Source organism: Leptonychotes weddellii, chromosome 6 (assembly GCF_054177405.1).
Source record: "Leptonychotes weddellii isolate Sample4059 chromosome 6, ASM5417740v2, whole genome shotgun sequence".
In the NCBI taxonomy this organism is placed as follows: domain Eukaryota; kingdom Metazoa; phylum Chordata; class Mammalia; order Carnivora; family Phocidae; genus Leptonychotes; species Leptonychotes weddellii.
In genome coordinates, this window is record NC_138374.1 from 36,946,409 (window position 1) to 36,973,023 (window position 26,615).

The window sequence follows — 26,615 nt, forward strand, 5'->3', positions numbered from 1 at the left end:
CTGAAAAACAAACTGAGGGTTCTAGAGGGGAGGGGGGTGGGAGGATGGGTTGGCCTGGTGGTGGGTATTGAGGAGGGCACGTTCTGCATGGAGCACTGGGTGTTGTGCACGAACAATGAATCATGGAACACTTCATCTAGAACTAATGATGTAATGTATGGGGATTAACATAAGAATAAAAAAAAAATAAAAAAAAAATACACTCAAAGCTGAAATCCCCAGTTTATTCTTAAATGGATCCTCTTTGAACTTATTTTTACCAAGTGGCCATGATGGCTGCTCTCCCACATGGTTACCAAGGACTAGGTTAAAAGCACTGAAGAAAATTCCTTTTAGATAAAGTTTCTCCAGAGATTTTAAACACAAGAAAAACAAGACTAGACAAACCAGAAACCCAGGGTGATATTTTAGGCTCTTCACATTCTGTATAAATCCAAATCTAAGAAACCTGCCCTAATACTACTACCCCTTTATTCCCAATCCACAGGAATCTTAAGATTACCCAGAAAAACTTTTTACCACAAATTTACATTTTGTTTTCAATGAAAAAACTCTTAATTTCATATTTTTCATACCACTTTTTTCTTTTTTATTTAAAATATTATAACCAATTAACATACTAGGTAACAATGTTTACATTCCAGTGGTGCATGTTTAATGACTAGGGCATGAATGATTAAAAACCACAATAATTATCTCAGCATTCCCTACAAAGTGCCCCATTTTGTTTTGTCTAGAGGAGAGAAGAGGAGAGGAGAGGGAATGGAACACAGGGAAGGAACAGGAATGAAGAAGGAACGGTATCATAGAGGGAGAGAAACAAATGTCAATTATCATATGCAGGTTTCCAGGTTTTAAAACCCGTTGAACAGGATAAACTGTAATGAGAAAATAGATGTCACAGTCCAGGTAGACAGCTAGTTCAGTTTAACTTCATCATTCAGCTAAAAGATTAAGAGCTTCTCAAAAATATACCAAATATCGGGCCTACAAAAGTAATTTATTTCTTCGTAAAATTTACTAAGATTTATTCCTTTTGTAAAATGTAAAGAATGGACTGATACCACGAGCAGGTTTCTACTTATAAAAACAGACAGTAATAATGTCCAACGAACACATCTAACACAATTTTCCAAGATATACAGTGAAAGATTTTCCATGTGAGTCTCTCTTACTGATGCAAGGTATATATTTTACACACTTACTGGTATTGTGTCAACATTGGCTATAAAGTATTTAACACACATTTATAATTCACACTCAGTAAAGAGCTTACAATAAGGGCAATAGCTTACTTGGGAAAGCATAGAAAATTAGTGTGAGGTAGTTCAATAAAAACCTAGTTTAATTTGTAAATTATTGTGAGAATAGAACATTGTGCAAAACTAATCCACAGGTAATATTTCTCAGAAGTTTCAGGAACGAAGAGAATCTAAACTAGAAATGGCCAGAAATTGTTACTCTTACGAGACTCTCCTTAAGAGCACTTAACTAAGAGCAGTTAGTTTGAAATTAATTAGGACGTTTGTTTTCCTTGTGAGTTTTCTAATCGTACCCCAAACTATACATTTCTGCTTCAATGCCCTTTACCTCTTCATCTTTCTTGCTATTAAGGAAAAATTAGTTTCCTCTGATTCAGGAAAAACCTAAGAGAGATCATAGAAACACAATGTACACTAACATGTAAAGGATACGGAGGCAACATTTAAGAGGGCTGCTAATGACAGAACAGTGGTGTTTGCTTTTTCTACTGAGAAGAGTTTACTGGGGTTATGGGGCTTCATGCATTCACTCTACAGCTAATGTGTGACTAATGAATAACACTCACAAACTACAACAGTATTTTTGAAAATAGACTATGTCTTTACCTCAGAATGTTGTGCAGGCTTGTGCCTAGGCAACATTGAGTAGTTATGTCTTCATATGTATAGCACATACTGGCCGACAGTGTAAACCAAGTCTTATCTGTAACCCCAAAACAGTTTCACTTGCCCGCTTCTGATCTCACTATCAGACACTGATGTCCTCTTTATCTTCTTAGACAAAACAGCAGGATTAACATGGAAGAGAATAATGAAAGGGCTTACAGTAAAGTTTGCTGCTTTGCATACCATCAGGCTTCTCTGTACTATGAAGGGGGCTGTGTGGGTAGCCTCCTCATTTAAGAGGCTGGCATTTCTCTTAGGAAGTCTGGTGTGAAGCACTGTGCCTTGAACCAACCTGGAAGAGTGCATACCAGGAACAATCAGCAGCCAACGGCGTGTGACAAAACGAGAACTGTTCAGCAAACAGTATGAAAGAGTTGAGATGCTCTATTTATGTATATTATAAATAAGCAATCCCAACACCACAATTATTTTACAAATGGTCAGTATACATTAGAGAGTAACAGAGTAGTAACCAGGAAGAACTATGTAGAAAGAATTAGTGTCTCTTTCCTACAAAGCTGAATAATGAAATGATAGAAAGTTGAATAATAAATCAAAATAATTTTCTGACAGTAAGGGACAATGGGTATATTAAATATATAATGTTGAAAACCAAAGTTATAAGAGAAGCAAGGTGGCTTTACATAAGTACTGCTTGACAGAAATCTTATTTGTAATTTCTCTTAAAAAAAAACAACACACAATGTTTAAGATGTTTTAAAGGTTCAAAAAGCTTGTAAAATCAAAAGAACCAGTACATCTTTAGCTTAACAGATTTAAGAGACGAGGGAAAGCTGTATTTAGATACTGCATTTTAAAAACCCAGGGCACGCAACAATTAACAGCCTTTGTTTTCAGGATAGAATTTGTTCAGTATTTTAGTCTATGCTAACTAATAAGAGTTGCTTTTCTCTGCATCAACTGAAGCACGCTGGTTGGCAAAGGGGAGCTGGCATTTAACAAATAATACAGTAAGAACACCTGGTTTTCCTTGCTTAAGCAAGATCTCTAATCAACAGAGATGGCTTACTAGAATCAAACAGAAAATATGGGAAACTTCTGAAAGCATGTCAGCTGTTAAAGTGCAACAGCGAAACAATCTATCTCAGGGAAAATAAAGCTGATTAACTGCCAAATATAAACTAAGAACACACTCATGCTCAAATTTCTGCTAAAATCGTAAATCCAATTCTGTTTCTGTAATTCAAGAGGTGTTATAATCTCAAAACTCTAATGTGCTTAATAAAATTAATGCACCATGTTGTATGAGTAGAAAAGGGATTGATAAAAAGGCTGACAACTTCAAGAGGCTAGAAATCACGACTTGAAACCGTCAAAAACAAACTTGCTATTTCAAAGCATAGAAAAAGCCTAATGTATTTTAATCCTAAATATTGCACATTAACAATAACCTAAAATACCTAACTCAAAAGGAATTTTGCACTAAATATACGAATAACATGCCAAGCGAACTATCAGACACTGCATATTGAGATGCACCAGTTCTTGGTCCTGTTGGTCATGAATTCCCATGGGCTTTCTGCCTAGAACCTTGTCACTTACTTAAGTATGCATTTCCTAGTTCATTACATGAAATCCCTCTTGTTCCAAAAATAACAAAAGGTGCCTGGGGGCAATACAGAGAATGTATTTCAGAGATAATGAGACTTCAATGACATTTACTTAAGAATAATTCAGTTGTGGAGAAAGAATCCTGCAGGTATAAAATGTAAACAGTTAACATACACTTGTCAGGAGCAGCACCATTCTTACACTACTCAACATCCACATTGCATGTTTTATTGAAAATCAGGTATAAAAAAACAAAGACTCAGACTAAATCACCACCACTTATGCCTGCTCTGCTCAATGTGAAGAAACAGTCCTTAGAAAATGATATCCTATATATGGCTGTGTGCTACTATTTTCAGATGAACGGTATATTGCTCATTTGATACATCACCTACAGAAACTGAAGTAGGCTTTGGAACCTCCCAACAGCTAGTATAAATATGATTATGCTACAGGTAGAATCAAATGGCCAGAAACACCTTGAGAACTGGTGCTCAACTGACTGATACTGTGATAGGAAACCAGAAAGGTCCAAGGGCCTGAGGCTGCAGGAAAGGGAAAGACCAGACTCTAGACCACTGCTGGGACCTACAGCCTGAGTAGATTAACTCAGTGTACAGAAAAACAGGCTCATAGCTAGTAGAAGTGAACCATCTGTTTATTTGCATTGAAATGTATTATTCATGAAGTATCCTCTTGACTTTATGTGATCATAAGCTTTGAGCATGCCACAAATTTGCAGAAAATACCATAATCTTTTTACTTAACTTTTGTTGTATGGGGTGGGGGAATAGGAGGGCGGTAGTAGACACCCAGCATCTTCAAAGACATGCTCTGAGTTATTCTGCCATTTAGATGATGGGGCTTTTGCCAAAAAACAATGTAAGATACCTACCAATTGTAATTAAATTAGGATTGGCAAGTAGCAAATATTGGAGGTTTTTTAACACGTTCATCATTTACAGTAGTTATTCCTGAATACAACTGGCTACAGGTTATTTTCCCTCACTCCTCTGGGGTTATTTCATTGATAAGCACATAACCCTGAAGGATAACATCATGAACAAAACATTTGAAATAAAGTTCTAATAAAAAAAACTATAAAAATCTTAAATAATTCATGATATAGGCAAGTCACCACATAATAGTTGCTTTGATAAACAAAATCTTACAAATTCAGTAAAAAAAAAAAAAATCAGCAGCATAAGATAAAGCAAATATGCAAAAATTTTAAACCATGATAAAATAATTAGGTTTACATTATACAGTTAATTACAGCGAAAATACAATACAGTTTTGTTGCTGTTTTAAAACACAACTTAAGTTTTAAATTACATCACTTGAAATTAAAAAAAATAAACTACTTTACTACAAAATGAATTCTACATTTTTGAAAATCACTCAAAAATAAGACCACTGAATTGTTTTCAAAGTAGTTCTATCAATGACTCAATGACTCCCCACCCCCCCCACCCTACCCCCCCACCCCGAGGCCCAAGTAGTCATCTACAGCAGCCCAGAGGTCCGGCTGATGCTTCTAGACTGCTGTCTGTGTCTGAGGCCAAAGTCGGATCTGTTGACATTGAAGACACATCATTGACAGACGATGATGATGATGGATGCTGAGAGCCATTGATCACTGCTGCACCTGTGCTATGAGAAACAAAACAGCAAATCAGTTGCAGACAGAGTTGCACACCGAGCTACCTATACTGTACTGGCTACCTCTAGTGGTCAGTAATCTTCTTCCTCTTGGCTTTGAAAAGGCTCATTAGGTTGTGCGTGAATAATACTGATAATACATGGAAGACTGTCTGTACTGCAGTTTGTTGGAGAGAGGATCTCAAAGAGATATATGATCCACAAAGTTAAAAACTACTGCCCGCCCTACTAAAAATGACTCATCTTCTCACTGTAAACTCCAAACAGTATTCTGGTACATCTTTTTTTTTTTTTTTTTTAAGATTTTATTCATTTATTTGAGAGAGAGAGGAAGAGAGCACATGAGTGGGAGGAGGGGCAGAGGGAGAGGGACAAGCAGACTCCCCGCTGAGCGGGGAGCCCAACTTGGGGCTCCGTCCCAGTACCCTGAGGTCAAAACCTGAGCTGAAGTCAAAGTCAAGACATGTATCCTACTGAGCCACCCAGGTGCCCCCTGGTCATCTTGTTTTAAAGCAAAAGCCAAGACAAAGGCTAAAATCATTTTAAAAGAAAGGGCCTTAGAGTTCAACTGTCCCTGTTTGCCTGAGGTTACATGACTTGCCAGGGTCACTAAAATGCCCTAGTCTTGTTATTTTTACTCTAATAAATACTTAATAAAAGCAAATATGATTTACTAACAGATCAAGTAGGGGAAGACTGGGGTGCCTGGGTGGCTCAGTTGGTTAAGCGTCTGCCTTTGACTCAGGTCATGGTCCCGGGGTCCTGGGATTGAGTCCCTCGTCAGGCTCCCAGCTCAGCGGGGAGGCTGCTTCTCCCTCTCCCTATGTGCTCTCACTCTTTCTCTCCCTCAAGTAAATAAATAAAATATTTTTTAAAAAAAAGTAGGGGAAGACTGTTTCCTTTAGTGAAAGTATAGCTAAGAAGCATTTCCTGGATTAAAAAAAAAAAAACAGGAATATATAACCAATAGAGAAATCCTTTCAAGGGAGTTAGGTTAGGAAATGGGAGGGAATCTCATGGGGGGTGGGAAATATGTTAAAGGTGATTCATGTTCTAGGTAAGTACTTTTTTATGGTATTTCTGAACTATGTGATCACTAAATAAAGGTCATTCCAAATTTGCGTTTATTAAATAATTCAAGTTATACAATAGTTCTTAACACATTTATGGAATAAAAGCAATGGTTTCCAAATTGAGCAGTAAGAATTTTTAGCGCTGAATTTTAGGCACTCAAGGATGCTAAAAACAAAGCCAGTTGATGGACTCTGAGAAACAAACTGAGGGTTTTAGAGGGGAAGGGGTAGGGGGGGTGGGTTAGCCTGGTGATGGGTATTAACTTGAAGGGCATGTATTGCATGGAGCACTGGGTGTTATATGCAAACAATGAATCATGGACCACTACATCAAAAACTAACAATGTACTGTATGGTGACTAACAATAAAAAAACAAACAATCAAAGCCGGTTGAAAACCACTGCTCCAGAACCCAGCATCTCAGTGTTTGAAATTATCCTACTATTCTGTCTAATGATGAACAATAAACACTTTGGAATACAAAAGGTCCTCTGAGAGCTTGTCTTCAAATGCAACAAGGAAATAGCCAGGGGCATGGGAATAGGCAAATCTTTAGGATGCTGGGGAGGGGGCTGGGAGACAGAAAAGAATGGAACCATTAGGGACAGAGCAGTTGACACAAGGTAAAATGAATAAAAAAAGCAGACTGAGTACACTTCAGGCCTGACCCTCTACTTCAAATTCCATCCCTAGGACACTAGAGAATGTGCCTGTTCTGACTGAAGAGTACACAATACCACGGCTAGCTTCGAAGACTGGTACTGAAATATTCAAATCGTAAAAGGGTTCCACCAAATATACATTTTCATGCCTCTATTTTTTAATCCAAATTTCATTTTGTCCAAACTTCTTAATCTGATAAAAATTAACTTTTATGTACTTTATTTTTTAAATTATTTTTAGGGTAATCTCTATCCCCAACGTGGGGCTTAAATTTACAACCCTGAGATGAAAAGTTGCATGCTCTACTGGACTGAGCCAGCTAGGTGCCCCAAAAACGAACTTTTAAATGCATTAAACATTAAAGAGTTAAATTTTTAATCTGAAAATCAAATACCTACGAAAAGTACTTGTTTTTTTCCCGAGCTTTAAAGCAATCTAGGAAATTCCCAAATATCTGAATGGCAGTAATAGGAAAAATGGTTAATTTTGGGTAGCTGGGTCATTTCCCTCTTAAGTGAGTCTCTATACCCTCAAAGGCATGCAAACTCACTGTAATATTAGCCAAACCAAAATAAAGATAGGAAAGTGGGAAAAATAATATATTTAATTTTTATTTTTTATTATCTTTTAAAGATTTATTTATTTGACAGAGAGAGAGACGGCGAGAGAGGAACACAAGTAGGGGGAGTGGGAGAGGGAGAAGCATGCTTCCTGCTGAGCAGGGAGCCCGATGTGGGCAGGACCCTGGGATCCTGAACTGAGCCAAAGGCAGAGGCTTAATGACTGAGACACCCAGGCACCCCTCATTTTTAAAAATCAAGTTGAAAGGGTATCGTGATTATCTGATATTCTAATTTGTCAAAGACTTCCTTCTGTTTTTGCATATAATCAAGAACTGAATACTTTTATAACAGGTTGATTCACTAACACTTTTCTCTGCAGGCTATAACTGAGAATCAAGAAAATGTCTAGAAACCTAGAAACCTACAGTCCTGTCCTTTCCACTTATTTTATAACCACAGTCAAGTGTTCTTTAAGATCCAATTTCTTTAAATTAAGAACAGATACAAGTGCTCTATCTCATGAAATTAAATTTACTCAAACATTCAACACTTAAGATGTACCATTCATTAGGATAGCATTCTGAAGTATAAGTCTCCCAAATAACAGACTTTTCCAATCCCACTCGAATTTCCAACATGAGTAATTTACTTATGCTACTACTGTACATCAATACAAAGCCAATTAAGTCCGCTATTAAAGCATTTACAAAATATAGCTTTTGTTACAACTAAACTGTAGGTAAAAGCTGTTAAAATCAATTCATATTTTCAATAGAATCTATATTATAATTTGGAAAACTCACTCCTGATCAAGGATTTAAAAAAATAAAAAAATATAAAAACTAACAAATATAACCAAAACTGTTACAGAAAGCCACAGAAACTATTTAAACAAATGTTTAGAGTACAACAAAATGCGCATTTGAAACTATAGTTAAAAATCTTACCCATAGGATATCCTTTTTTTTTTCTTAAGATGTAGAAGAGTTTTAGAGGGATGATTAAAATGACATTGTTTTACTCAAATTCAAGACCTATCTGTCGAACACTACTTGGCCTTCAAGGTTCAATTCAAATTTCATCTCTTTCCTAAAGCTGCCCTAACGTCTGTAGCCAAAAGTCTCTGCTGCCAGCCAAAGGCCATATGGCATGCTGGAAAAACCATGCCATCTGAAGTTACTGGTAAACATGGCTTCTTCAAGTAGTAGCTTTTCTACATTTTTGTAATTTTATGTTCATTTACTTTTTCTGAACTTTAGTTTCCTCATCTGTAAAATGTGAATAATCCCTTCCATGAGGTCTTAGGCAAGGCTTAAATGAAATAAAGTACATAAAACCACCAGTGCCTGTCATGTAGTACGTACTTAATATATACAAGTTACCTGCCATTTAACTTTTCCCCCAATGCTTTATGCTTTATTAAGGGCTAAAATTAAATATAAGCTAGCTTATGATAAAAGAAAATGCTTAACTCCTGCAAACCAGTTTTCTTCCTAGATATGGAATGATTTCTAATGGCAGTTTTAATGTTACTGCCTTAGTTTAGCAAATTTAAAAATACTAAAATGAGAAAGATGGTAACTTAGTATCACATGTACCAAATTTTTCAATGAAGCCTTAGTTCATCCAAAGTAAAGACTGTTAAAATCTTGGTAAGTATACTGACCTGTGAAAAAATTCTTCTTTAAAGAGAACAATGCCAAGAGAAAAAGGTTTTAAATTTCTCTTCTTCAGTGGAATGTCAGTTTTATAGAAAAAGATGTACATTTTATGAAGTCAGTTACCGATATATTAGTATGACGTATTGGTACAAGAGTGTACCAGTGCTTTCAAATTTAACTACCCAAGTTGTATTCCCTATACTTCTTAAACTTTGAACAAGAACCGTGGTAAATATGGGGAAAACTGCAGGATTCATGCAACTGAAGATTATCACAGAAGAAGTAAACTGTAACCTTAACCAAGCTTATATTGTAACCAACCTAAAGGAGAGGGCTGCCCCCTTATAACTCCATTCTTGGTTCTCTCCTCCAAGTCCATAACTTCTTTGTATATCAACTCTGAAAAAGAAGTGAACAAAAACAAACTTCAAAAGTCTGAGAGCCAATCTCACAGATATCTACGTTTTAAGTAAAACATTTTTATACACATTAACTATTTCTAATAGTGTCCTTTCAATGGCAAAGAGTCCCTTAAGTGTCAGTCTGAGATTCAAAGGTGTTAGTAACAATTCCCTGATCTTGAACTATGAACTATACTAAAAGAAAAAAATCTCTGCTATAACTAATGTTTCTAAAGTTGGATTAAGGATAGTGCTTGGGTTAGAAGCCTTATCTTTTTTACTCCACCAGCATTTTGTACTATACCGTATCATCCTACACATCATACTACAAATGCTCAATTCTATCTCAGTGAGGGCTTGAATCACATTTGTCTTATTCACATCTATTTCCTGAGCTGTGGTATAGTACATCAGGTGCTTATCCAGATCTCTGTTAAAAGATTTAAATGCAAGCATGTATGAAAGCTTCTTTAATCAGAATGGAATATAAATACATTTTTATTTTTTAAAAAAGCAGGTAGCTACCCTTCAAATCCTTATGATTTGAAGCATGACATGCTATCACAGTCAATATTTCTCCATGGAAATCTTTTTTTTTTACTGTACAGTAGGTGGACTGTTGTGAGCACTGCTCCAACTGAAGAGAGAGCAGATGCTGTCCTGAGGCCATATGTGCCTCCTGCCCTGTGTTCTTCTATGTCAAGTGTGATGCACCTTGTGGGTCGGAATGTCTACTTCAGAAGAACCTTCTAGTGGATGTTACATCACCATTATTCATCTTCTTTGGGTCATGGAATCCTGTGAGAAGTGCATAAGAGCAATGAACCCTCTTCTAAGAAAAATGTACAAGCAGAAAATGTTCAAAGAATTTCAAGGTATCTAATTCCTTAAATTAAGCTGATAAGGAATCTCTGATTATAAGGTAAAGTAAGTGGGTATGTCAGAATGAAAAGGAGCTAAAGACAGCTAAGTTTGCTTGCTATGGTAATCTTTTGGTCTTAGGAGGAGGAAAAATAGGAAGTCTGGATAGAGGAAAGAATGGAAGATGCTTTTCTTGAAAGCAACAAAAAGGAATGATAAGTATTTCAAATAGGATTTTTTTTAAAAAAGAGAAAACAACACCCATTTGTGAAGAGGTATTAGGGCATAGGAACCAAAGCTAATTAGGAGTACTAATTAGGGAAAGCAACCTGTAAGCTAATGGTTCTGGCAATGGATTTTTCTTTCTATTATAATGCTAAAACTCTTAAGTAGATCTTAAAAAAAGGCAGTTTGTGGGTAAATGAGCTGCACTTGGACTAGGAGAAAAAGATACAGAATAAAGGTAAACATGTTAGAGTAATCCAAAATCACAGATACATCTTTATACACAAACAAAAATACAGCTGACTCTTGAACAACACAGGTTTGAAATGGATGGGTCCACTTATACGTGGATTTTTTCAACAAATATACGTACAGTACTGTAAATGTATTTTGTCTTATGATTTTCTTAGTAACATTTTTTTCTCTAGCTTACTTTAAGAATACAGTATATAATACATATAATATATAAAATATGTGTTCATCAACTATGTTATTAGTAAAGGTTCCAGAAAGCAGCAGGTTATAAGCAGTTGTTTTGGGGTAGTCCAAAGCTCTATGTGAATTTTTGACTGTGTGTGAGTCAGTATCCCAACCCCTGCATTGATGGAAGGGTCAACTGTATTATGTTTCACTAATTTTAAGATGCACTTTTTCCAGTTTAATATCTATGAAATGGAGTTGCATCTTATAATCAATGATGCAGTGCAACTGGCAGTGTTTTCTCTTAGTGGTATAATTATGTGTGTTTTACAATTGGTGGCCTATTAAGATTACAAGAAACACATAAATGTTTATTGTAAATGTTAATGATATATAAAAATATCAGGTAAGATATTTTAATACAAACTTTGGTCCACAATTACATCCTTGTACATTACTTATTACATATACAGATGTACTAGGTTCTACTCAATTCTATCATTCTGGTGGGCTCTATAGAGTCTAACTATATGTTTCCCAAAAGTTAACTCAGAGAAAACTAATCTTGGTTATTCCTAAGAAAAAAGAATCAAATTCATTCTTCCCAAATAGATTCATAGATGGATCACTTGTTCAGGTTTATACCTCCCCACTACCTTTAGCCTTTCCAACTATTTAGGTACTTAAGCTCTTAATAACATGTCTTTTGTCTCCATTTTAAGATCAGGTAAAGAAGGGACCAAGTGACTTGCCCAAAGTCACGTAGCTAAAAGTGGTCAAACTACTAAATGACAACAAATCAAATGGAAGTAAACAGAATCTAAAAATTGTCTGGCCCCAATGATCCAGTGACTCTTTTAAAGAAAGAAATATTTTAACATTTCTATGACAGTCAGTGCATTATTAATGTTTACCCACATTCACAAAGTAGAACTACTATATTAGATTCACAAAGATTAAAAATTAACTCACTCTGTTGGTGAGGGTGGGGGTAAAACAGATATTCCTACACAATGCTGACAGAAGTATAAACTGCTAAAATTTCTTTGGAGAGTAATTTGGAAATACTTGAAAAATATCCTTTGGCCCAGCAAATCTCCTTGTAGGATTTTTCTTACAGGCATGTTATCACATGTGCACAAGCAGACCGCAGAGTTGTTTGTAACAACAACCTGGACACAACTTAAAGCTCTTCAAGAGGGAGTTGGATACAGAAATTGCGACACAGCCATCAACAGAACACTAATCAGCTATTAAACCAAATAAGCCAGATACGTGGAACAAGACAGAATAATCTCAAAGATAAATGATTATATCAACAAATCAAGTGTGCACAGTATACCACCATTTGTGATTAACACAGAATGGGAGAGGAAATGAGGGAGACACCAAACACAAGTTTGTATATCTGTACACTATGGAAGAACATAAAAATTCCAGAAAGCATCAATGTGTCGGGGTGGGAAACCCGAGAGATTCAGATTAAGTCACGGACAGAAGGAGACTTACTTTCTACTTCTGTAAAAATGTTAATAGTCTTTTTACCAAATATCAGTTATGAATAATAGAAAATATTTTTAATTTCCTTCACATGAATAAATCAACATAAAGATCCATAAGCTCTTCCAGTTTCATCTCTAAGAATCTGGTGAATGTTACCTTTCCATTCTTCTATTGTATGTTCCCTTTCATCTAACTGCTTGTCAGGTATCTTTGGTGGTGGCTGAAAAACACAAGGCAACAATAATTGAGTCAGTTTACTGGGAGTATATAAATTCTTTATAATTATTTGAATTATTAGCCAGGCAGAGACTTTCAAAAATACATCATTAGACCAACACTGACCAATCACCAACAGCCTTCTTATGTAGAGACTAGTTTTGGATGACATTTTCACAACAGGAAAAAAAATGTTTAACTCTCTTTTTCTTTTCTTCTAGTTTTTGAAATTGTCACATTTACATCACAGAATCATGCTATGCTTTGGACACAACAGTTTGTTTTTTAACTAGTCAGAATGTTTTCCCAAAGTGCTCAACATTCTAGCGCATCATGTACCAAGGCAAAAAGGCAAGAAATAGTGGGATGTAACTTTATTTTGTGTGGAGGGTGCTTGGATATGCTCATTAACTTAAGATACTATTCATGCAAAAACAGAAAAACACCATAATCATTTATGTATATTTTTATTTAAAATTAAAAAGTTTCCTCCAAACCTAACTTCAATTCAATATATTCTTCAAACATTAAGAAAAGAACTTACAGCTTCTGCTTCAGAAGGATCATACCAAACATTGATATACGGGTGCTGGAGAGCTTCATCTACAGAGATCCTTTTAGATGCATCAATTACCAGCATTTTGGATAACAAATCCCTTGCCTGACTGGCTGTAAAAAAAAATGATGTTAATGTACATGTATTTCATAAAAGTTTTTAAAGTATCATAAATTTTAGAAACTTGAAACTGTCATTTATCAAAAAGTAAATGTTTTAAAAAGAATAGATTTTACTATAAAATCAGGTCATACATATGATTAAAAAAACAGAACTACAAAAAAATAAAAATAAAATAAAATAACAAAAATTTAACTAAAACCTTTCCCTTTTTTCCCCCACCCCGAGAGAACACTGGGTTATATCCCTTAAGAATATAAACACACACACACACACACACACACACACACCCCAAATGGGACTAAATATACATATTTATAAAAAGTACCTTTAAGTTTGTTGTGTTCCGAGTCAGCTGGGAAAAGTACATCGGGGAAGAGTTTCTCAAAGCTATATCCAGCATATTTAGGTCTGTTTTCAACATAAGTCCTTACTGTTGGCTGTAGTTTCTTCATGAATTCAGGGCATGGTGTTCCAAGCTGTTCAATAACTTTATTCCACTGATCAATATCTAATATCAAGTAGCTAAGAAAAATACTCTGTATCTAATGTTCAACACATTAGCCATATCTATATTAAAATAACAAGAAAACAGCAATTTAAAAAATACTAAGAAAAGAATGTGGCAGTTATAAATCTTCTGTCTTATAGCCACCTTGTAAAAGGCAATGACTGTAGATAGAAAGTATCAATAAATAAGCTTTGTTAACCTTATTGTGTGTGTGTGTGTGTGTGTGTCTACTAATACTGATTTTACCAAAAACAGAAGCTTAAACCCACAAATTCTAAATACAAATGATAAGTGACTCAAGGAATAATGACAATTACTACCTACAGGGACTCTAAATTTAAACTGTACATAATTCTAGAATACAAAATCTGTCTTTTGTTCCAGCTTATCAGAAAATGTGAATGCATTTCCTGGAGGATAAGAAATATTTCTTATTATCTGTCCTATATTTTTTTGTTTTCTGCACTAACAGAAAATAACCAGTAGCAATAAAAATGATGGCTTTAACAAAAGTGGCATTTTCTTTTGCCATTCTTTGTTTAGCTTATGTTAATTAAAATGTTTTTAAAGCTCTGAAACCTAAGAAAATGAGTCTGCATTTTGGTAAGCTGTGAGGTTAAGATTCCCTGGTCTTTTTCATCCTAGTTTTTATACTCCAAGTCCTCCCTGCAGACTAACTCAAACTTTCTTACTATAACCCAGTGAGTATGGTTTTTCCCATTCCTCCTCCTATAACAATTCTAAGTGTTACTAACTGATAAACACATAACAGATCACTGTTAATATAAATACTGAAACTAGTCAGATGAACAAAAAGAATGAATCCAAATCTACTCACAATATAAAACTATTACTGCTAAAATTCTCAGATGAAAAAATCAGTATGTTATGTTGAGCAGTGAGACAACAACCAAAAGACACAAAACACACAGAACATTAACAAAAGAGGAGATGGTTGGGGGAACAAAACAAAAGGATGAACAGAAGCAACAGACAATTCTAAAATTCATATTAAGTCCTAAGTACTTCTAGACTTACTCAAGTGTATAATTATTAGAAATTTTAATGCAAGCCATGATTTTTGATTTAGGTTAAATAAATCAACTCAAAGCCAGCAAGTAATTGTGGATAATTAACTTGAGCAGTTGTCAGAATTAACATATAAAACAATAAATGAGGGAAAGGAAAGTCTATGTCAAATAGCAGGTGGTATTTTGAAAGAGTAATTTAACAATACTTCATTATTAGGGAGAGACAAAAATACATTACACCTGACCAAGCTGAAGTGCTACCATACATTTTGACCTTTAGAAACTACATTTTAGGCCAAAGATAAGGATACGATCTGTACCTGGGAACAAAACACCACCTTTGATCATTTCTCCCATGATGCACCCAACTGACCAAATGTCAACTGAAAACAAAATGCAATGACATTAACATAAAGATTTTGGTTAAAATAAAAAAAAAATATTTAAACATTAAAAAAAATCACATACACCATGTATACTTTAAAATTATAGAAAGCAGTATAAAATAAAAATGAATGACAGTGAATGTGCTCTAACTACCAGCAGAGACTGTATGTCCTACTGCCAGATGCAGCCTACAAGTATTTCAGCTTCTTGTCTCAACAATTTTTGAACTATAACAGCCACAAACTTTACATTTGTTTAAAGAAACCCATATATATGAATGTACCATATTTATTTTCATTAGAGAATATAAGGAAGTTCATCACCTAACTAATTTAACTGCTGCAGCAGCACAAGGATACAGTCCCTTCCTGGAAAGAGGATTTTGTGGCAAACCATTTCTCCCATAATGCACCCCACAGACCATAAATCCACTATATGTTTGCAGCACAAAAGAAGGAAAAGCAAAGCAAAAGGTCGTTAAAATCAAAGAAGCATAATATGACTGCATTATATAAAAACTGCAAAACATCACAAAAAGAAAAAAGTGATTTTAATTTTAGCTAATGGAATAATTTAAAACACAAAATATTTTTCAAAAGGCTTTGATTCACAAAAGCAAATGTGAAGTGTAGCCTTTTAACTACATATCTAATTTTAAAGTGAGAGCTATGCACAGAAATCACGTAATTGAAAAACCTATACATTTTGTCTCTAAAAATTGTTCATAAAATATGAAACAGAACCGAACACATCTTTTCAAATAAGGCTGAAAATGAACACGAGGCAGCAAAATTTAAATAATAAAATCTTGACACTATTTTGAGGTTCAACTGTGCATTATACTCTCTCTTTAAGTCAAATAAAAGAAAAAAGCATGAGCAGAAATAATCTAGTATATTAAAATATTTAACAGAAAGAATGTGTTTCTATGAGTCATTACAATTAAAAAGTTAATCAAAAGCTCTTCAGAAATTTTCAAACTGGATTTCAAACTGGATAAATTTATTTGAGAAGTCCTATGTTTATTCTGAATTGAGTTACTATTTTCTTGGCAATGTCACGATACATTTACCCTATTATCCCAAAAGGAACAAGTGCATAGAAAATGAACAAATAATCAATGAAGAAAACTTCATAAAAGAAGTATATTTTATATGTTTTCCACCTAAGGTTTTTTAAACCCATAAAACCAAACTGCTTTCGTTTAAGAAGTTAGTTTTAGTTGGATATAATATGAAAGCTCCCACAGATTTATCTACATGGAGTCTCCTTGTTGACTTACTGACCCTCATCAACTTTTAATGGGAGCTCTCAATGCTGGAAAGAATCTGCTAGACAAAGAAAATGGCAATTTGGAAATCTCCACCTGGTTCACTAATACACCCTGAAATTTTATATCTTTGGTTTGAAAATTTGGTTAAAAAAAAAAGGAGAGGAGGTAGCTAGATCCATTGTGGTGATCACTTCATAATGTATATATAAAGACTGAATTACTATGATGTACACTTGAAACATAATATTGTATGCCTACTATATACTTCAATTTAAAAAAAGGAGAGTAGGTGGTTGCAGTTTAATAGAAGAGGGGAAGAATAAGCAATTTAAAAAGAAAGCCTTAGAAACTTGCATATGTTTTTGAAGTTTCAAGGTCCTTTTTAAGAGCAAAAGAAGAAAGGGGAAGAAGTAAGTGTTAGGGAGAAGTGCCCATGCTGGTGGACTTATGAAATTAGAAGTCTGTACTTTCTAATGTACTCATAAAGAGACTGCCAGCTCATTACAGAATCTTTGTAACAAAGGTGGGAATAAATTTTGGAAATCCTGTAGAACTAAAGTTTCTCTAAAATTTCATATTAAAATTCATATGACTCTCTATGATTCAACTTTCAAGAATAAAATTTTAGAGGAAAAGGTAATACTCATAAATCAGTTCAGAGAACAATTTTTTTCCAAGGTTTTCATTTTTGGAATAAATCTACCACAATAAATTTCCCTACAGATTTTAAAGAATAGCAAACTTTAAATATCCAGGACGTAATTTACGCAGGTGACCTTAAGAAAAACATATTTTTAAACAAATTTCAAAAGCTGCAAGCATGAGAAGATATTGCCTGGGTTAGTGAAGACTTTCTCAAAATATGGTGTGCCTGATTCAAACACAAAACTAGCTTTAAATGGTCTAACTGCTTAGTCTATTAGGCAGTTTAAATATATTCCATTATATTACAGTTCGTAAAAAGCTTTACGGTAGCTTGCAATAAAAGACAAAACAAAGTTGTTAAAACAACTGGGAGTGCGATGTTACTGAAAGAAGGAAGTTCTAATGTTTAACCTTATTGTTATCATGATTAAGCATTACATTCGACTTTGTTTCCTGAGGCAAAAATGGGCAATAAAGTGATCTATACAATTCCTATCTAAGACAGGAAAGCATGTCAATTCTTTATGATAGTTTCTCTTGGTGCTAATTTCTGGTAGGAAGCTATCACTAAGATCACATTTATAGGGCACTGAGTGACACAGTATCTGTGACAATTGATAGCTTTATAGCAAATGCAAAAGTAATCTTCATGATGGTCACTGGAAGTCTCATTTCTCAAAAGAGTCTAATACTAAATCCAACTCACTGAATTCTAAGGTATAAAACAATTTTAGAGAATAAGAAAAAACAGCATGTTAAAGAAAATAATCATAAATATTTAAAGTATTTGTTTTTAATTAATTCAGAAAAGTAAAGGAAATTAAGCTAAAATCCTCAGTTCAATGTTGTCTTTTATAAAAACGAATCTTGAAGATTAATAGAGTTTCTTGATTCAAAGTGAACTGCTGTTCCAGATTCCTTACTAAAAAAAAAAACATCTCAGTCCTATTCTAGGGAGTATTTTCGATGAAATGACCACATTTTAAAAGTTACAGTTTAAGTCCATAATAATCCTGTGTAGATTTATTTATGTCCTAAATATCTGCGATTCAACAAAACTTAAGTTACATGTATGTACATATATATACATAACATTTTAAAACATACGTGAACTACATGCCTGATCATTTTCTTCAACCTTGATTCTAATGCTGAAATATTTAATTGAATATACCCACATACAATAATGCCATTTCTTTAAGGTGGGACACAAGGCTCTGATGAAACACTGTTTCTTCCAAAAGATCACCTTAATTATCCATCAGCTTTGCAGAATGGCCTCACTGTAGCTCTTAAAGTTTACACTAAGTGCTATAACTTTAGTTTCATACGTTTAGAAATAGGTTCAAATATCACTAATGCAAAGTAGGATTATTACTAAAGATAAACTGTCAGTCCACCATATACTTCCTTGAGCCCCTGTTAGAAATACTCATTTTCAAGTTATAGGCAAGCAAATGGCATTATGTTCTGTTTTAGGAGCCACTGCAACAAATCCTTTATCCAGCTGTAGTGTTGATAGTTATGTACTTATATTTAAATAAACAGGGGCCCCAAGTTTTTCCAAACATTTATGACAAAATTTATAGTTACTTTCAAACTTGTGATAAACATTTCAGTGATACATTTAACTTCTATGCACTTCAGCTTAAAAATTTTACATAAAAAATCTGATAAACAAAAGCAAGTAACAGTATTTCAAGTAAATAGTGTTTGCTGACCGTTTTCTTTGTAGCCCATCCCTAGGATGACCTCAGGTGCTCTGTAGTAGCGAGTCACTACGTAAGGTGTCATCATAAAACTAGTTCCTGCAGTCCTGGCCAGTCCAAAGTCAAGAATCTTCAAAGTGCAGTCTGATTTTACCACTATATTACTGGGCTTTAAGTCCTTCAAAATATTAAAAACAAAAAAATGACTGCTATGATATATATAAACATTTTACAGTTTACAAGTTATTAGATCACTTTTTTTAAAAAAAGATTTTATTTATTTATTTGAGAAAGAGAGAGGAAGTGTGTGAGTGAGCAGGGGGTGGGGCAGAGGGAGAGAGAGAATCCCAAGCAGACTCCCTGCTGAGCAGGGAACCTGAAATGGGGCTCCACCCCATGACCCTGAGATCATGACCGGAGCTGAAATCAAGTCAGATGCTTAACCCACTGAGCCACCCAGGTGTCCCATTATTAGATTACTTATAAGACAATTCATGATAACTGTTGTAGTTTCTCTCATTATAATCAACATCACACTGCTCAGATTCATCGTAACAGGCGATGTTGAGAAATTAGCTTGATGGCATTCTTCACTTATGAATACCTACATACAGATTAGAGAAATTTGTAATGTTTTATTTTCTAGAAATTATGATTAGCTAGAAATTTTCAATCAAGTGCAATAAAAGCAGTTTGTAAGGCATTTCAAAGTTATTATAGTAAAAGAAAGAGAATCATAAGTTAGCATTTATGCTCACTTGTATACTAAATTACCAGATTTTTTTAAAATCTCATTTTAGGGCTGCCCAGGTGGCTCAGTTGGTTGAGTGTCCAACTCTTGATTTTGGCTCAGGTCGTGATCTCAGAGTCATGGGTTCGAGCCCTGCATCGGGTTCCACACTCAGCAGGGAGTCTGCTTGAGATTCTCCCTCTCCCTCTGCTCCTCCCCTCCCCACTCGTTCTTTTTTAAAAAGATTTTATTTGAGAGGGAGAGAACACGCTAGCAGGGGGAGGGGCAGAGGGAGAGGGAGAATCTCAAGCAGACTCCCCGCTCAGTGTGGAACTCGATGCAGGGCTTGATTCGAAGACCCTGAGATCACGACCTGAGCTGAAGGCAGATGCTTAACCGACTGAGCCATCCAGGCGCCCCCCAAAAATCTCATTTTAAAGTCACAGTAAGCTTTATATAGATATTACAAGTCAACAACGGGTCATTCCATGTCAATCCAAGCAAATGTCATTTGACCTTTCAAACCAGCAGACTTTCAATTCTAAAGGACTGAAATGGTCATTATCAGTCTTTCCATAACTGGATTCCCACTTGAAATTACACAAATTTGTTCATGAAACTGTCATCTGCCCATGGAAGTCGGACATCACTGTCTTGGTGCCACTAATCCATAAAATTACTTGCTGTTGATGCTACTAAATAATGTCCTTGTGAGGAATTTTCCACCTAACCCAACCTTAAGGAATTCTGTGTTATGATCATTAAAAGGCATTCATGACTTCAAGTCCAACACACTGCCTGTTAGCTCCGATGAATCTTATTATGAACCAAGAAACCAAAGAAAGCAAGCACAGTATATCCACACCACAAAACCATTCCATTACTGGTACTGACAAGTAGTATATAACATTCAATGCCAGTGATTAATACAAAAGAAAAAAAGCTGGCCTGAAAGACAGTTTACACTTTTGTAACGTTTACATCCAGAAAATCACATATGTTGTCTTTAGCATATTTTGACAGGTGATCATGAATGGGTTTAGAAGATATGTAATCTAAGGGATTTTTCAAATTAAAAGTAGGTATCAACAGGCTTAGTGAAATAGAAGATGAAAATTTTCATTATTGCTATTCTGTAAATATAAACTGAACATTATTTACAAAATACATGATCTCAGCAAAGTAACACAGCCTGTTCAAGAATTACATATTGCAAGCTTTGATACTACTTCAGTATCTACTGTGATGGGTAAAGATTAATGGCTCTTTATACTACTGCATTCTAGCCTAGAGATAAGATTTCAACCTTAAACACTTTATTTTGGAAAGATTAAGAGCACAATACAATTTTTTTTAGAAATATTTTTTATCAAGAAAAAACAGTCAAAAAAATGCTTCAAAGAATATTACCTGAAATTCATCTTTGTATATCTATACCTTTCTACAGATGTTAGTAACATTGTTAATTATATATGAGAAGAATAAGTGAACTTGTATAAATTTGTGGCAGAGGAAGTAGAACTAACCTAATATTCTGACTTCTCCCCCCAAATTTTTCAGCTTCCTTACATGCAAGAACTAACTGTGATTAGTTCTAGTCAATAGGACGGGAGCGGGAGTGAAGAACAGAAGGGCCATGCACAACATCCTGTCGTCTCTTCCTCTGCTTTGTTGATTAGTACCATTCCAGGTAGTGGATCTTCCGTCAGCCCAGGTTGTTGAGCACCTAAGTAAGGCAGAATCCTTACCCTACCATGATCTACCCTGGACATGTAGTGTGGAAAATAAACCTTAGTTGTGTTAAGCTACTACGAATTTAGGGTTTATTTGTTACCTTGGCATAGCCTAGTGGTAACGCTGTTATTTATAATAAGAAGTGCGTATTTGGTCTTTGTCCCAATTACAGGCACACAGCTCCTAAAACCCTCAGAATTACCTAAAAGGTAAGAGCAATAAAGGTGAAAAGAGTGCCTTTTGTTATTCATAAGAAGTCCCTTTCTGGTCACCTGGGTGGCTCAGTCAGTTGAGCATGGGCCTCTTGATTTTGGCTCAGGTCTCAGAGTTGTGAAACTGAGCCCCATATGTCTGGCTCCATGCTGGGCATGGAGCTTGCCTAAGATTCTCTCTCTCTCCCTCTACCTCTGTACCACCCTCCTCCTGCACCCCTGTACTCCTGCTCCTACCACAGTTTATGTTAATGAGGTGACTTCTGGAAAGTTTCAAAGGATGGGGGTTGATTGCCAGGAGAATCAACAAAGTAATTAAAGGGTTGGAACTTTCAGCATTTCCTACCCCAAACCTCCAGGGAGTGGGGAGGGCTAGACTGAGTTCCATCATCAAAGGCCAATGATTTAATCAATCATGCCAGGTAGTGAAGTCTCCATAAAAAACCAAAAGGACTGGTAAGGAGAACTTGCAGGTTGGTGAACATGCATAAGTGCTGGGAGACTGGTGCACCCAGACAGGGCATGAAAGCTCGGGCCCCTTCCCATTTACCTTGCCCAATACATCTCTCCATTTGGCTGTTTCTGGTTATGTCCTTTGTAATAAACTGGTAATCTAGTTAGTAAAATGTTCTCCTGATTTCTGTGAGCCACTCTAGCAAATTAATTGAGTCTGAGGAGGGGGGTTTTGCAAACCTCTGAATTACAACCAGTAGGTCAAAGCCACAGATAACAACCTGGGTTTGAGATGGCATCTGAACGGCAGGCACTTGTAGAACTGATCCCTTAACCTGTTGGATCTGATGCTATCCAGGGAGGTAATATCAGGATTAAGTTAAAGTACAAGATCCCCAGCCGGTGTCCAGAGAACCTGAGACTTGTTTGGTGTGGGAAAAACTACCACACATTTAGTGTTAGAAGTAATAATGTAAGAGTAAAGGAGACACCTAGAAATGTTTTTCCTATATTATACTAGTCTAACATTGAACTTAGTGCCAGAAGTGGGATGTTACTATTATAAACACAGGATCACAGCTTAGCAGTTTGATCAGCAGGCAGCAGGGAAACTAATACCAGAGGTTGGATAGGTGATCCAGGTTATATAACAGCAATACACTTCATGATACCGCCCCTTGCAATCACTTGGAAAGCACAACACTTGCATAATGAACCTGAAACTCTAGAACAAGGGTTAACAAATTAAGGCCTGTCTGTTTTTGTGAAGAAAGTTTTATTAGAACACAGTCCTGCCCACTTAATCACCTACTGTATACAGCTGCTTCTGTGTTACAATGGCAGAGTTGAATAGCTGTGAGACTCTATCATCTGCAAAGCCTAAAATATTTACTGTCAAGCCTTTATAGAAAAAGTTAGCTGACCCCTGCTCTAGAAGAGATTGGAAAGCAAAACTTTAGTAGTATGTTGGTGGCTACTAGCTGCATTTGAAAGAACTGGCCACTTTAAAAGCAGAAATGAACGGGAACCAGAATCTAGAATTTTAGGACCTTGCCATTCTAGAAAAGTTAAATGCTACTAAACCCTTAAAAAAAAATGGCAGATTGCCCCGTAAATCTCTCCCCCACCCAACCCAGGATATAGATGTTCCTTGACTTCATGATGGGGTTATGTCCCAATAAACCCTCATAAGTTGAAAACATCGTAAGTTGAAAATGCATTTAATACACCTAACCTACCGAACATCATAGTTTAGGCTAGCCTACCTTAAACATGCTCAGAACACTTACCTTAGCCTATGGATGGGTAAAATCATCTGAGGCAAACCCTATTTTATAATAAAGTTGTTGGAGTATCTCACGTAATTTATTGAGTAGTGTCCCGAAAGTGAAAATCAGGATGACTGTTTGGGCACAGAATACTTGTAAGTGTAGTGGTTGTTCACCCTGTGACTGCCTGGCTGGCTGGGAGCTGCGGCTCACCGCTGCTGCTCAGCCGCATAAGACAGTAGCGTCCTACATACTGCTAACCCCGGCAAAGTGTGAAATGTGTATCACTTTTTACACCACTGTAAAGTCGAAAAATTAGGTTGAACCACCATAAGGAGGGGACCATCTGTACTCCTCCATTTTATTAACGAGCCTTGACAGATGACTTGTTTAGGCAATGGAAAGTGAGGGAATATGATGTTCACCAAATCTGAAAAAGTTTTCAATATGCTTGATTTAGCTTGGCTCTTGCTCCGCTACCTTTCACCATGAGAAAACGATGTGCCCCAGGGAGGCACTCCTTCGGCCTGAACGAGGGCAAACCCTGAATCTGACCCCATGATCTGGAGCAGTGCCACACAACCAACCTGCAGACCCCTGAGCAAGCAATGAACGTTATGTTAAGCCACCGATACCTTGGATGTGTTTTCCGTGCATCACTTCCACTTAATAATCCTGAAAACCTCTGAGGGAAAAAGAGCTGTACATTCTTTCAGTTGATGAAAATGCCTTAGACTTGCCAAGAGAAGCCTGAAAGCTTAAAGGTAGACATTAACTTGAAGAATATAGAGCCAGTGACTAACAAATGTGCTCTGAAAATAACTGTAATTAAAAAGCAGCAGCCTCCTAAGTTTCTGAGAGAGCTGTACTATCAAAAAACTCCACTAGCCTGTGACTTTTCTAGCCTGAAAACAATGGTTTTCAATTCAGGGCAATTCTGCCCTCAGGGGATAGTTGGCAGTGTCTGGAGACATTTTTGGTTGTCACAATTGGGGAGTATTGGTGGCATCTAGTGGGTAGAGGCCAGGAATGTGCTAAACATTCTACAACGCACAGGACAGCTCCTCAAAAGAAAGAATTCTTCATCCAAAACATCAACAGTGTCCAGATTGAGAAGGACTGCCTTAAAATGACACTTAAGCCCCCAATCTTTTACAGACAGTAAGCTAAGAAAGCTGAGCAGCCCCCAAGGAGAACACATTTTCCAATAACCACTTTAGATATATTCAAAAGGATAGTAGAAAAGAAAGGCTCTTCACAGAATGGAGCCACAGAGAACAGTGGACAGAGCAATCCTTGCAGAAATGAGATTCAGGGACTAATCAAGGAATATCCCCACCACCCCCACCCCATCCCCAAGGGAAGTGACAGTGACAATGTCTGCCCAACAGAATGTCCTTCTTTTTAAAAATAATTTTAAAGATGTATTTATTTATTTCAGAGGGAGTAAGAGAGCCTTAGGCAGAGCGTGGAGCCCAACACAGGGCTTGATCCCACGATGCTGAGATCATGACGTGAGCCGAAACCAAGAGTCAGATGCTTAACCGAGCCCAACACAGTGCCTGACCCCATGATGCTGAGATCATGACCTGAGCCAAAACCAAGAGTCAGACGCTTAACCGACTGTACCACTCAGGCACCTCTGCCCACCAGAATTTCAAATTTCAAATTACAAATAACCAATGACTAAACTTTTCAATTTCCCAAATGGGACGGTTTACTGGATATGAAGTAGGGATTACCATGTATCACTTGGAAATAAATGCCTTGATAGACTAGGACTTTGAGTTATCTCCCCTAAGCAGGGGGTGAGTGTACTACGTGTGGAATAAAGGGAGCAAAGAAATGTTTGATGACCAGAAGGGAAGACTGTGACAGAGACTAATGCTCACGCATGCTGAAGTCTGCCTCTCCACATCTCCCTGTCCCTTATAATTAGGCAGGTCCTCATGTTCTGCCAATGGGCTCAGAGCAGAAGTGATGTGTGTCACTTCCAGGCCAAAGCATAGAAGAGACAGTACACACCACCTGGCTTTCTCTTCCCCTGACACAATGACCAGAACTATGCAGCTGGTGGAGCCTCATTCAGCTTGGGTCTCCGAGTGACTATGTGGAACCCCATTCCCAGCCCTGACTTGTACTAAAACCCTAAGGGATGAAAGTTCAGGTTATTTTACCAAGTAAACGATCTTAGACCAGCAGAGGTATTAGGCTGGGGTGGAGGGTATTTAGACTTAGTAGTAGAGCACAGAGATGAGTATCAGTTGTGGCCTCAAGACCAGCTTCAGGAGTGGGTGCTGTAGTTTATCCCATTAAACTTCTTGTAAGTGACTCAAGGAACAAACATCAAATAAAATCCTGGAGGAAGAGTTTCCAGAACTTACTGTATGAAGGAAGTAGGAACAAGTGGCACCAGAGGTGTCCTATAGTGAGTCCTGTGGTGCCTGTTCTGATCCCTGGTTCAGGATCTCTTCCAGCTGCTAGCAGTATTGGTTGCTGAGTTTTCAGCAAATCTCTCTCCTGGAATTGCCTTCAGCCACAGAGAACCACTTTTCCAAGGTCATGCTGCTTAAGTCCAACTGAGTCACCAGCTGAGGACTCTGGAGTGATTGCATCCAATTCAATTTTTCCCTCTGTCCAGTATTTCTTTACTCCCTTAAAGATGTTGATGCTGAGGGGACTCCCCAACAAACTTCTTACATGTATATCTCCATCCTAGAGACTGTTTCCCAGATAGCCTGACCTAAAATAAAGGCACATTCTTCTTCACAAGTGACAGATCCTAGTATGTCTCTTATTAGCTCAAATTTATTATGTAAGTCTTCTATAGTTATACTGTATTTTTACCACTTTATCCATCTACACTAAGGGAGTATGTTAAAATATCCCAATACTATCGTGTTCGGATAATTCTTCTATTTTCCACAGTTTAAGCTCTGTGTTACAACTCCACTGCATGTAAAAAGTTCTTGACAGTTACTTATCCAAATAGGTGGATTACACCCATTTTCCTCACAAAGTCACTGAAAAATGCTTTGTCCCTGGCCCCACCATATTCAGTGCATTTGATTAAATACAGTCATCCTTGTTCTCATGTTTTATTTTGCCAATACCTTTGCTTTCAGCCTTTGGAAGCTAGCTACAATTGTTTGCATTACAGAAACACATAGTTGGTGGTGGTGGTTTTGTACGTCAAAATTTGAACTTTGTTCATTAAGGGGTTAATCCCCTTTACCC

The 26,615-nt window shown here is 36.4% G+C and overlaps 1 protein-coding gene across 3 annotated transcripts in view; it reads right to left on the reverse strand.

The window, feature by feature from the left end:
* Positions 1 to 558: 558 nt before the first annotated feature.
* MAPK8 (mitogen-activated protein kinase 8) overlaps positions 559 to 26,615 on the reverse strand; it is an 85,299-nt gene continuing 59,242 nt past the window's right edge. Inside the window, exons 6-12 of one of the 3 annotated variants that reach the window (XM_006738228.3) lie at positions 18,994 to 19,159; positions 15,714 to 15,785; positions 13,754 to 13,936; positions 13,294 to 13,418; positions 12,690 to 12,753; positions 9,445 to 9,522; positions 559 to 5,148 (exon numbers count right to left, since the gene is read on the reverse strand). In XM_006738228.3, the coding sequence (XP_006738291.1) occupies positions 5,003 to 5,148; positions 9,445 to 9,522; positions 12,690 to 12,753; positions 13,294 to 13,418; positions 13,754 to 13,936; positions 15,714 to 15,785; positions 18,994 to 19,159 (834 nt within the window). In that variant the 3' untranslated portion in view covers positions 559 to 5,002. Of the gene's footprint in view, positions 5,154 to 9,444; positions 9,523 to 12,689; positions 12,754 to 13,293; positions 13,419 to 13,753; positions 13,937 to 15,278; positions 15,351 to 15,713; positions 15,786 to 18,993; positions 19,160 to 26,615 lie in introns of all 3 variants that reach the window. The other 2 variants (XM_006738227.3, XM_006738229.3) reach the window with 2 other exon arrangements.